The following is a 12,314-nucleotide window of genomic DNA, read 5'->3' as shown; positions in this document are numbered from 1 at the left end:
TACGAAGTGTCAGCTGAAGGACTTAAACCTCTCTCAACAAAAGTTGATGCCATCAAAAATTTCCCAGAACCAAAGTCATTTACTAGTTTAAGACGATTTTTAGGTATGGTGAATTTTTATCACAGATTCATACCAAATTGTGCAAAACTGCAACAACCTTTAACAACATTGCTCAGTGGTATTAAAAAGAACTGCAGAAAAGAAATAACCTGGACGGCAGAAACAAGAAACGCCTTCCAGATCTTAAAAGATGCACTTATTCATGCCACAAACTTAACTCACCCATCCGAAAAGGCTGAAATATCGCTAACAACTGATGCTTCCGATACTGCCATTGGAGCCGTTTTACATCAGATTGTGAATAATGAAAAACAACCTTTAAGTTTCTTTTCCCGGAAATTGACATCAGCACAACAAAAATATAGTGCCTACGATAGAGAACTCTTAGCCATCTATACAGCAGTACAACATTTCAAATACATCTTAGAAGGGCGAACTTTTGCAATATACACGGATCACAAACCACTAACATTTGCCTTCCAACAAAATTTGGAAAAAGCTTCCCCACGACAAGCTCGACAACTGTCATATATTGGCCAGTTCTCAACCGATATCCGATTCATACAAGGGCATGAAAATACCGTTGCTGACGCTCTCTCTCGCATAGACACCATTTCTGTACCATCTGCAATAGACTTACAAACTATAGTAGACTGTCAAGAAGATGACGACTTGGAGATTCTAAAAAACAACCCAAACTTAAAAATCCTACAGATCCCTATACCGGACAGCGACAAGAAAATTAACTGTGATACTTCTACAAATTATAATCGACCATACATCCCTGCAAAGTTTCGGCAGAAAATATTTTCTTCAATCCAAAATTTATCTCATCCTGGAATAAGATCCACGATAAAATTGATAACACGACATTTCATATGGCCCAATATGAATAAAGACTGCCAACTATGGGCTAGAGCATGTTTATCTTGCCAAAGATCTAAAGTTCACAGACATACACAGTCATCTTTGGGAGAATTCAAAGTACCTCCACACAGATTCCAGCATTTAAACGTAGATCTGGTGGGTCCGCTACCTCCTTGCAAAGGATTCAAATACCTTCTAACCATCATCGATCGTTATACACGATGGATCGAAGCGGTACCGTTAGAAGATCAATCAGCAGAATCTATTGCTAAAGCTTTGATTTATACTTGGTTTTCACGCTTTGGAATTCCGAATCGCATAACATCTGACCAAGGTCGGCAATTTGATAGCCAACTTTTTCAAGCTTTAGGAAAATATCTTGGTTTTCATACAAACACAACAACTGCGTACCATCCACAGGCAAATGGCCTGATCGAAAGACAACACCGAACTTTAAAAGCAAGTCTCAAATGTCATCTACTCGAATCAAAATCATGGCTGGAAGCATTGCCTTTCGTTCTATTAGGCATAAGATCTGCCATCAAGGAAGACTTAGGTTGCTCATCCGCAGAACTTGTATACGGAACTCCTTTAGCATTACCTGGTGAATTCTTTTCAACAGTACCTCATATGAAACAGTCTGAATTTTCTCAAAACCTTTAGAAAATAATAAGAGCTATGAAGCCAAGTTCTACCACCACCCATGGAAATAGAACAGTCTTTGTTTCTAAACATCTTTCCAACTGTTCTCACGTATTCCTATACAACAACATTAATAGTTCGTCGCTACAGCCTGTCTATCTTGGACCGTATCCTGTAAGAGCAGGAAAGGATAAGTACTTCGATATTGAAATCCAAGGAAAAGTTAAAAGAGTTTCAATAGACAGACTAAAGCCATGTTTCCTAGTGCAAGATTCTGATATTCCTTTTCAAAACTCCCATTCCAAGAAAGCGGAACTTGGGGAAACACCTGCACTCAAGAACACTGAAGAAAATTCAGAACCTCATCATGAAACCAAGACTACTAGAACCGGCAGACATGTGAAGTTCCCCAGTCACTTTAAAGATTATCTTCCATAATCGCTGTCACTAGGAAGGGGGTGTGTAGTGTCGCTTCAGTTCCGTTAAGTTTCTAATGAAGTTTAGTTAAAGCGGAATGGCAACACCTTCTAGTCTCCGCAAAGAACGAAGTAAACAAGCTCCGAGTTTTTGTCACGTGATGCTACGTGCGTGTAAAATGTAAATAAATCTTATGAATAAGAATCTATAACATCGTATGGAATAAAATATTGGTTCCATAGGAGTCAGAGAAGTGTTATTTTTCTATATTTGTACACCAGACACTTCATATACTATTTGAGAAACAGTCTCTAAGGTACCAAATAAGTATAATATAGATATCAATTAATTAATTAATTGCTACTAATTAATAATAGATGAATATTTTTTAAAAATTCGGGAACACTTTTAACCATAAAACATATTGTATTACATATTTATCATTATTCCCATCATATATGCATTCTAAAAATAATTTTATAATAAAATCAATTCTAATAAATCCCAAAGGTACATTTCAATACCAGAGAGAGAGATTTTACTTACACCGTGTTCTTTAGCAGCTAAAACAACATTACACACAATATCTTCGGAGAAAAATGGTCTAACACCATCATGAATAATCACAATTTCAGGTTGTGTTTCACCTGGAAAGAATTGTTTAAATGGAAAGTGCATAAGATTTAAGAATATGATTTACTGTAAATAAAGATAACACCTTAAAAAATTGTGCAAAAAGATATTTAAATCTTAATACTAACATTAATTAAAAAGTTTACAGGTTTTACTGAAGAATTTTATTATTTCCTTCTGTTAACAAAGATTCTTTAGCCTGTAAGTTATATTTCTTCAATTGTATATTACAATTATATTTCATTTCTGTTTCTTTTAAAATTTCACAGTCATTGTTTTTTGTTAAGATATCACAATCTGCAGCATATAAAACTTCACTGTTCCAAAAACTATAATAAACAATTTATTTGCAAACACCTTTACTGATTACATTATAGCGTATAAAGTGGGAGATCCAGAAGTCCAATACCTGGTATGATTTAATATCAGGACCACCAATCCACTAAGTAAATAAATATATAAATAAAATTAATGCAACAAAAAAACTAAATACTCTTCATTTGCAAAGTTTAGGAATGGAGAATATAATACTCTGCTAGGTGTTCCATACCATGTGCATGTGATTTTTCAGTTTTAATTACCATATGCTTATCATGATGACATCAGTGCATTTTATTGCGATTTTTCTTCCCACTAACAAAGATTCCCAGCATGTCACTTTCAAACACCTTCTGGCTAGGAAGCACAGCATTATGGTAAATGACAATGAATTGATTGCCAGATTGATCAAAGGCTGCAAAGATCACACCTGAGTGGTTGTGAGGGGAAATACTTTTCTTTATGACCTAAACAATTTTCTTATTATAACAATTTTCTTTATACATTTCAAAATCTGAATAGTGGTAGATGTAATATAATTTTTTTTAAAATCTTTATGGATTTGTATAATATTCAAGTCAATAATAATTTATTGGGTGTTATAAACAAGCAGAATTCTGTTTGATTATAGCACTGATATTTTTTTAGAAAAGATTTTAATTTGTATTAATCTTTTCAAGAAGCTGAATGCTATACAACAATTAATAAGAAGATCGGTATTTGGTTTAGAAACTCAATACAAAAAACTACATAAAGTATGACAATCGGTAAAAGTTAAATGCTTTATAATACTTTGTAATTTTCTCTAGTATGATGGTCCATTTGCATGTAGCACATTTATACAACACAACCCAAAAAAGTACTATCACTTAATGACACATAGTACATCACATTTTATATTTCTTATAACAGACACATATTTATTTTGATAATTGTTCAATATATGACTTTTCTGAAGCCAAATAAAAGAGAATATTTTACTGCCTATAATACATATCATATTCGATGAATTAGAATTTTAAAAAATACTACAAAACAGAAAAATAATATTCTAAACAATAGTTTACAAAAAAAGTTTGAGTCAAATAAATGTAAAAAAAAATTTATGTAGTGTTATTGTTTATGTATAATTTATCATTTTGATATAAAACATTAATAATGCATAATTCATACTTCTTATGATTAAAGTTCTGTTTTATAAATACAGTATGCTTTCAATCATACATCTCTTCATTTATGCCTCATTCTCAGTTAATTATTATTTTCAGTAAGCTTAGCCAAAGGTGTAAGAATTAACAGACTTTTATGATTATCTGCACCCTCATTGAAAAGCCACAAAAAAGTACTGATGAGGCAATGAACCCTATCATCAAAACATACTCATGTGGCAAGCTATGTATGTGTATAGTATAAATTTGTTTGAGACATGTGGATCTGAACTTTTGAAATGCAATGCGCATTTCCCTGATTAGTAAATCTTTTTTGTATTGAGTATATTTCTTTTGTTTTAACGAATCATAATGGAACTGCGGAGTTTGTCCTCTTTTATTTCATTATGTGGAAGTTTCAACTGTTCTTGGGCTTTTGTGATTGTGGCTTATGCAAGGTTGCCATTGGGCAAGGTTCTGCATAGTGCTGAATTTGTGCAACTCTCTGATTTTTTTAAAGAGAAACAGACTGTGGTGTACATAAGGAGAACAAAAATGAAAAAAAATTACAAAAGGATATCTCGAAAAGACTATCAATTGGTGTAATTACCTCTAAAAAGTGTGCGCCTCCTTTAAAAAAAATCAGCAGTAAAGTAAAAGCAGCATTATATGTATCATTGAAATGAATATACAGACACGCAAACAAACATTTCTCTCCAAAGTCACCAATGAGTTTGAGACTCTTCAATAAGGATGCAATTAATCAGGAAGTAGTAGAAGTAACATAATTTAATTTTTCATATATTTTAGTTTGAAAAGAACATCATAGACTACATAAAAATTTTTATTTCATACTTTTTCTAACAGTCCCAGTGAATACAACTTTTGAAGAAAAATTCAGTCTTGATAGTACTTTCTTTTTCTTTTCTCCTGACTTACCCATGGGCAATTTTATTCAAGAAATGTGCTGTTTCCATATCTTATTTCAGTCAATGATTCATCTTTCCACACTTATTCCTAATTTTCCCTGAAAGTCCTTCATTTGCTTAGAATTTTTTTTTTTTTTTTAAAGGTCAAAAGCAACCAATCAAAAGGAAATTTACGCTTTATTTTTATCATTAAACTCCCCCTAATTTTTCTTCCTCTCAACATACTTGTTCACTGATTTTTCAATTTAAAAAATGGGTAAATTAAGAAAAAACGTTAGCTTAACATATCTGATGTAAATGCATGAATCAGGGCAGCAGTACGGCTGTTGGCGATGGAAGGTAGCACTACTGTGCTAGCAGTCATATGAAACACTTGTCTGTTTCATTCAGAAATTACCTGGCTGACAGTACAAATGAGGAATACATTCATAAACATTTGAAATGCAGCTGAGAAGGTGGCAATGGATGATAAAACACTGCAGCGCATAATACCCTATAAACAGAGTGATATAATGTACTTGAAAGACTTAATAACACTCTTCTTCCATTGAGATTTAAAAGGCTCACCAAAACACTTGATTGTACTTATCCAAATTTTTTCGTTATTCAAACCTTTGTTGGCTTTATATCAGATAAGAAGCAATTCGGTGTTATAAAAGTAACAAGGCTTCCTAAATTTCCTAATCATCAATGAAGCAATGTTATCAGATCCATCCATATTTTTTACTTATGCAGCTATTAACTTCAGTTTAAACTTCTTTCCACTCTTACATATCTCATTATTCAAATAAACAGTTAACAGTTTATCTGTTTATGATAAAACAGGCTACATTCATCCCTGCTGAATACATACAATAAGAGCAATAGAAATAATATAAATTCAGATAAACTAAAAATTGGGAGATTTCAAGATTTAACAAGAGATCAGGAGATGAGATGAAAAATTGGAAATCTCTCATTAAAACAAGCAGAGTTGACAGCTCTGCAAAATGGACTTTCTTCAGTATGATGGAACAGTTATGCTAATAATAACCACCTTTACTTTTTTCGAGACAGAGGAACAATAATATATGCTTTAACTGAAATCTTTGAATCCAGCCAATATTTAAAGCGAAAGCTTGTTTACCTGGTTATTAACTATTTGCAGTGCTTTATCCCAAATATGTTGATACTGGAACACTCAAGCTTCTGACATTCAAACCAAAAGCATTTTCTTACATTCACTAATGTTGAACTATTCCCTCCCTCTTATCATAACTAGAAGTATAAATGAAAAATTCAGGAAGTGAATTTCCTTAGAGGAATTCTGCAGAATCCCAACTTTGAAAAAAAACTGTTGTCCCTTGGGGGGGGAGGAAATAATGATCTTTTTAATCTGAAATATGTTCTCTCTGCTGAAGTCAATTTATAAGGGTTTAATGAAAACTGGAACATAAACTGTATATTCATTTTCATTTACCCCATAACTTCATACAAATTAAACAAGATTCTAAGAATTTCAAAATCCTTCTTAGAATATTTTTATTGGTAATAAATTACCTCTCCCTTCATTGTTCATGTCATGCAAGCAAAAAAGCCAGGTGACATACAAAAAAATTAACAACTTTAGAAAGAATAACAATTAATAATAACAACATTTCACTCACAGGAAACTTTTCTGGTAAATATTAATGGAAGTATCTTAGGTGTATTAGTGATTCCATAAACAATATTGATATTACATATCTGATACTGAATACAAATAAACTTAAACACTAAAATTGCATTCAAAAAGGACTTCCAAAAATGTGATATTACAAGCGGAATGACCCCATATCCAAATGACTTTATTATCAGGTTTGACTATACAAGTAAAAAGAACAGGGGAAATCTTTATAAAGAACTATACCACTAACAGCAAGTTTGAACAGCTCTTAATCCAGAATAAATCGACTGGTGCCTAGAACCAGAGCCTTCAGTAACCATTAGTTTTTCATCCTTTAAAGCACACATCTGGCTTAACGTTTGCAGCATGAAATCTAAATATTCTGGAGCAGCAACCACCACAACTTTCTTAATGAAAGATATCCTGTAAATAATTAAATAAAATGAATAACCTAATTGTGAATAATTGCAGTTTTCACAATGAAATGTTATGTATTTTCAAATATCATAGGAACAAAAATAAGTTCACACTTAACATCATTATTAATTTTTCTATATTTAATGAACAAATAACAGAAAAAATACAAAATAAATTAAAAAAATTAAACACTAAATAAATTAACTAATGGCCATCTAGATCCAACTAATGAAACAAATGCTCTCCTAGTAAGCATCCTCTGCTTACTGCACTTTATTGATTTTAATTTGAAAAGAAATCTAAAATATTGAATTCAATAAGGTCTGCAATTAAATTTTATTTACATTTATAAAATTATTATCTTTAAGATTATAAATACTTATCAACAAAATGATGTTCATTTATTTCACTTGAAAATTCACTAAAGAAAACTGTTATCTTTCATAGCAAGTGAAAAAATGATGGCAGCACAATAGTGATTTAAGAAAAAATTATACTTACATATTACCCTATCGACCATGATACACTTGCCAAGCAGCATGATTTAGCACCAATTAAAAATAAATGTGATGTAACATCACACTAAAAACACCTGTACTTTCCTTTAATGTAATTCTGATTGATTCTCAATAAGCTGACCTTGGTTTTCTATGAACAAAGCTACAAATTACCTGCTATTGCTATACTTTTCTTGCATTTTGAGAAGCAATTTTTTTTTTTTAAGTTCTTTGCTTTCTTAAAAAATTTTCTTTATCCACAATGTTTTTCCCTTGTAAATATATTATTATTCTTTGAAACTGTTTTATATTCAATAAATCTTAATTAAATTACCGTATATTCTGGCTTATAATGAGCACCTATAATCTCAAACTACATTTTTTAGTTTTTAGGTACATTAGCTATATAACACATACCTTTTCTTTATGAAGAAACCTGAAAAATACCTGTGCAATGCTTTTATCTTTTGAAGCCATTCATTTGAAAACATTTCCCAGGCTTTCGAACAATGGTATATTGACCTGACAAAACAATATGGGAGAAAATATATATGTGGGGGACATGCTTGAGGAATAAATAATTCTGCAGAGAGGGTGTACTGCATTCAATGCAGGGATGCACAAGAATGTTATTCCAGTGTTTCAAAAAAGGAAGAGATTATTTGAGGTAACAATGCACTTCTGATCCTAATGAGTTCCCAGAATTAACAGTTAGTCTCTTTCTGTAGTCATTCAATGCCATAATTTTGAAGTGAACATTGAAGGCAAGGAAAGAAGAAAGAAAAAGCCAGCCAAATGTGTCATACCAATCTACAAGTAGTGAGTGAATAATAAAAACACAGAGTGAAATTAAACACGCTACAAGGCACGTCCAGAAAGTAAGTTCCATTTCAATTTATCTCCGCTGCAGCTCTGCGATCGCAGTTCCGCACATTCGCAGTAGACGCTCTGTATCAGGGAGAAGAAACGCGCGCCATTTGGAGATCGCTGTCAGTCACGTACGCTTTGTTGTGCTTATTTACAATGTCGGTGTTGATTGAAAATCCCGCTGCTTGTGAAATCAGATCTGTGATTCGTTTTCTGAATGCAGGAAAGTGAAACCTAGTGAAATTTATCGGCAAATTTGCGATGTTTACGGACCAAAAGCGATGAGTGATTCAATGGTGAGAAGATGGGTCCAAAAGTTCAATGACGGACGTACTGATGTGCACAATGAAGAACGAAGTGGGCGTCCATCTTTGGTTACAGAAGAACTGGTTCACGCGATTGATGACAAGATCCATGAAAACCGAAGGTTTACAATTAGTGCTCTTGCTATGGAATTTCCCCACATTTCACAATCACTAATGCATGAAATTGTTACCGAAAAACTGAAATTTCGTAAACTTTGCTCACGTTGGGTACCAAAGATTCTTACTGAGCAACACAAAACAAAACGGATGGGTAGTGTACTTCAGTTTTTGACCCATTATGCTGAAAGCGGCGAAGAATTTCTGACACAGATAGTCACAGGAGATGAAACTTGGGTTTCTTACGACACCCCTGAAAGTAAGCAGCAATCAATGGAATGGAGGCACACTTCATCCCCAGCATAGGTTAAGCCGAAGCAAATCTTGACACCTCAAAACATGATGTGCACAGTGTTTTGTTGGACTGGAAAGGCATCTTACTCATTGATTTCTTACCGCGTGGTCAAACAATCAGAGCAGATGCTTATTGCGAGACACTTCGGAAATTGCGCCGCGCAATACAGAATAAGCACCGAGGATTGCTGTCAAAAGGTGTTGTTTTTCTTCATGACAACGCATGACCACACACTGCAAATGTGACGAAAAACCTCCTACAGGGATTTGGCTGGGATGTGTTTGACCATCCTCCGTACAGCCCTAACCTCGCTCCTAGCGACTTTCATCTGTTCTTACATCTTAAGTCTTTCCTTGGCGGTCAACACTTGAACAATGACGACGAGCTGAAACTGTTTCCAACTGGTTGAAGACACAGGCGGCAAATTTCTATGAAGAAGGTATACAAAAACTTGTGCCTGCAATATTTCGGCAGTTATGTGGAATGCCTGCAATATTTCGGCAGTTATGTGGAAAAGTAGTTTAAGAGTTGTTAATTTTGTGCAATAAATAACTTTTCTGTAGCTGTACACAATTTACTTTTATTACCAAACGGAACTTACTTTCTGGACATACATTGTATAACTCAAAAGTCATTAAAATGTAGCTTACCTAGCAATCTAGATGGAATGGAAGATTATGGATCAGAATAACAGTGACAAAGATGAAATAGAATTTGATGATGTACCTGAAGTTATAATGGAAGACGAGTATGATGAACTTTTCATATTATCAGATAAAGAAATTTAAGTTCATAACGATTCTCATTTCCTCCGCATTTAAGCTGTGCAAAATAAAAATTGGACAGTTCTATATCTCCCAATCTACTGGGTTGATTGACGAAATTCAAATTACATTTTTCACGTCTCGAAAGCGCGACTTAGAATATATATTAGATTTACATATAGTACTGTTCTTATATAGGTATTTTGACACAAAATCGGACTTTTTCTAAAATGACATGCCACTTTTTTTCCATATTTCGATTCTACGACTCAAATTATGCCTAAATATTAGATTTTGTAAAATTTGGGAAATTTACAGAGAAATTCAAAAATTTATCTTGCGCATTTTTTTTTCAATTTGCGCCAAGAATAATACACTTGGCAAACTTCTTAATTTATAGCAACGTATTTCCCTTTCTTATTTTATCATTGTACACAAGCAGAAAAAAAAGTCATTGTTCATACTTTTAAATAATTTTAACAAAGTGCGTAAACCACATTTGGCATTATTATTGCTTATAATATATATGTCAAAATTCAAAATGCATAAATATGTAAATTCGTGTATATTTTAGAAATTTTTGAATAAAAAAACTCTAATTTTTTGCAAGTGTGCCTAGAAATACATCTACTTTAAGATGTTAAAAATTTTATAGATTACAATACAAAAAAATTTTTAAGCGATTTATAAAAAATATTTAAAATCATAAATTAAAAAAATTAATCATAAAAATGTTTGAATTATATTTAAGCCTAAATTTCGAATTCCAGAAGAAGGAATCAAGCAAGTTTAACAAAAAAAAAGATATTAATACAGGGTTCATACACATTTCTGCACATGGAAATTAAGTACTTTTAAGGACCATTAATGAAAAAAACTAAGGACTTATCAGCAAATGGGAGCTGCATAAATTCAATTAAAATTCAATTAACTTATGTCTGAACTCCGTTTTTGTAATAGCCCTCTAAGAATAAAATAAATCCATAAGTAGGATGCATTCTTATTAAATATAATTTAATAAACATAACTATAAAGCAAATTTGAGAATAAAATCCACTTTATAAAATTTATCAGGCAGCATTAAATATTTTACAATTAAAAATCTGTTTCAATACACAAACCAATATTCCCACTAGTTTCTGTGTGCTTTATCACCTAATTTGCCAGTCTCTTAACAGTGTACATAACGAGGTTTAACTTGATCTGGTAAAAGTTAAATAGTCCAAAACCTCTTATAGACATGAAGCAAATTATCACTATGTCTGAAAGTAACTACAAAGCCACATAAAGGTTTAAATAAACTTTCATTTAAAAGAAAAAACTTAGAACATACAGGCATGTTCTTATGTTGACAAAATCAACTACAGCTTGTGGTGATGCAATTAAACTAAAACAGTTAAATTCAAACTAAAAATGTGGACTAGTAGTTAAAGACAAAAACACTCTTTCAGTCCCAAAACCTTGGTTTAAAAACTATCTGATTTGCATTATGGTGAGGAAATGGAAAGGGGAACTTCTAGTAAAGGCTAAAATTGTAATTGGTTAATTTGCATAATAATAACTGTACATATGAGAGAAGAATAATTTTCTTCCTCTTTATGCATTCAGTTTCTTTCTTAAATTCGTTTCCTCTTCACGTTAGAATTTTGGGAATTAATTAAAGATTTCTGTTATTCTAAAAAACCAAATGCATTTAGAATGTAAAGAAAAAGCAGATAAATATGAAATGATGTATAGTAAGGACTGGTTCCAGGCTGATGAGGCAGAATTTTTAGAATTTAGTGACACACTGAGCAACAAAAATCTAGAAATAGCAACTACTTTTAGAATTTAGGACAGGCAGTAGGAGCAGAATTTAGGATCCACGGAGATTGCATCAGGTGTCAAAATGCATTGTGTCAGCCCTGTGTATGATCCATTGAGGTGAATCTTCTAAATTGTCAGTTTTTAATTTCTTTATTAATAGAAAAATTCTTTTTTTATAAATGTCAGTCCATGCGAAAAGATTAGAAACATTTCCCATACTTGTGTCTAGTAAAAAGTTGAGAAAATAAAAGGAAGATAAACATGTTAATATTGGATTGGATTATTCAATTATGGCAAAGCATACGAGGGCTATCTGCCTAAAGGGAAGGATGCCTTTGTGGAGGACTTTCTAAGGGAAACTGGTTCGTATACATGTTACACATGGGGGAAAACACGAAAACGCCCTCTAGCCAGCCTGTTCGCTGTATTTGAACCTTGGACCGAACTACCAGTGTTCAGCGTCTTTACCGCTCCGCCGCTGGTGGGCCCTAAACATGTTAAGAAAAGGACTTCTAGTATCAGAAGTACAGCATTCACACATTATGTTTTCATTGTCCTTTCAAAAATTCTCCAAAATGTAAGAAATT

General features: G+C 32.6%; 1 protein-coding gene across 7 annotated transcripts in view; it reads right to left on the bottom strand.

The window, feature by feature from the left end:
• The window catches only part of LOC118188041 (D-ribitol-5-phosphate cytidylyltransferase-like), a 75,786-nt gene that overhangs the window by 22,343 nt on the left and 41,129 nt on the right, over positions 1 to 12,314 (bottom strand). For all 7 annotated transcript variants that reach the window (XM_035358385.2, XM_085822680.1, XM_035358383.2 and 4 more), the window contains 2 exons: positions 6,910 to 7,082; positions 2,533 to 2,633 (listed from right to left, as the gene is read on the bottom strand). In XM_035358385.2, the coding sequence (XP_035214276.1) occupies positions 2,533 to 2,633; positions 6,910 to 7,082 (274 nt within the window). The remainder of the gene's footprint in view (positions 1 to 2,532; positions 2,634 to 6,909; positions 7,083 to 12,314) is intronic.

The sequence above is a fragment of the Stegodyphus dumicola genome, chromosome 8 (assembly GCF_044657685.1).
Source record: "Stegodyphus dumicola isolate Sdum_Otavi_A_Nest chromosome 8, ASM4465768v1".
NCBI classification, from domain to species: Eukaryota; Metazoa; Arthropoda; class Arachnida; order Araneae; family Eresidae; genus Stegodyphus; species Stegodyphus dumicola.
This window is presented reverse-complemented; position numbering and strand designations above follow the sequence as displayed.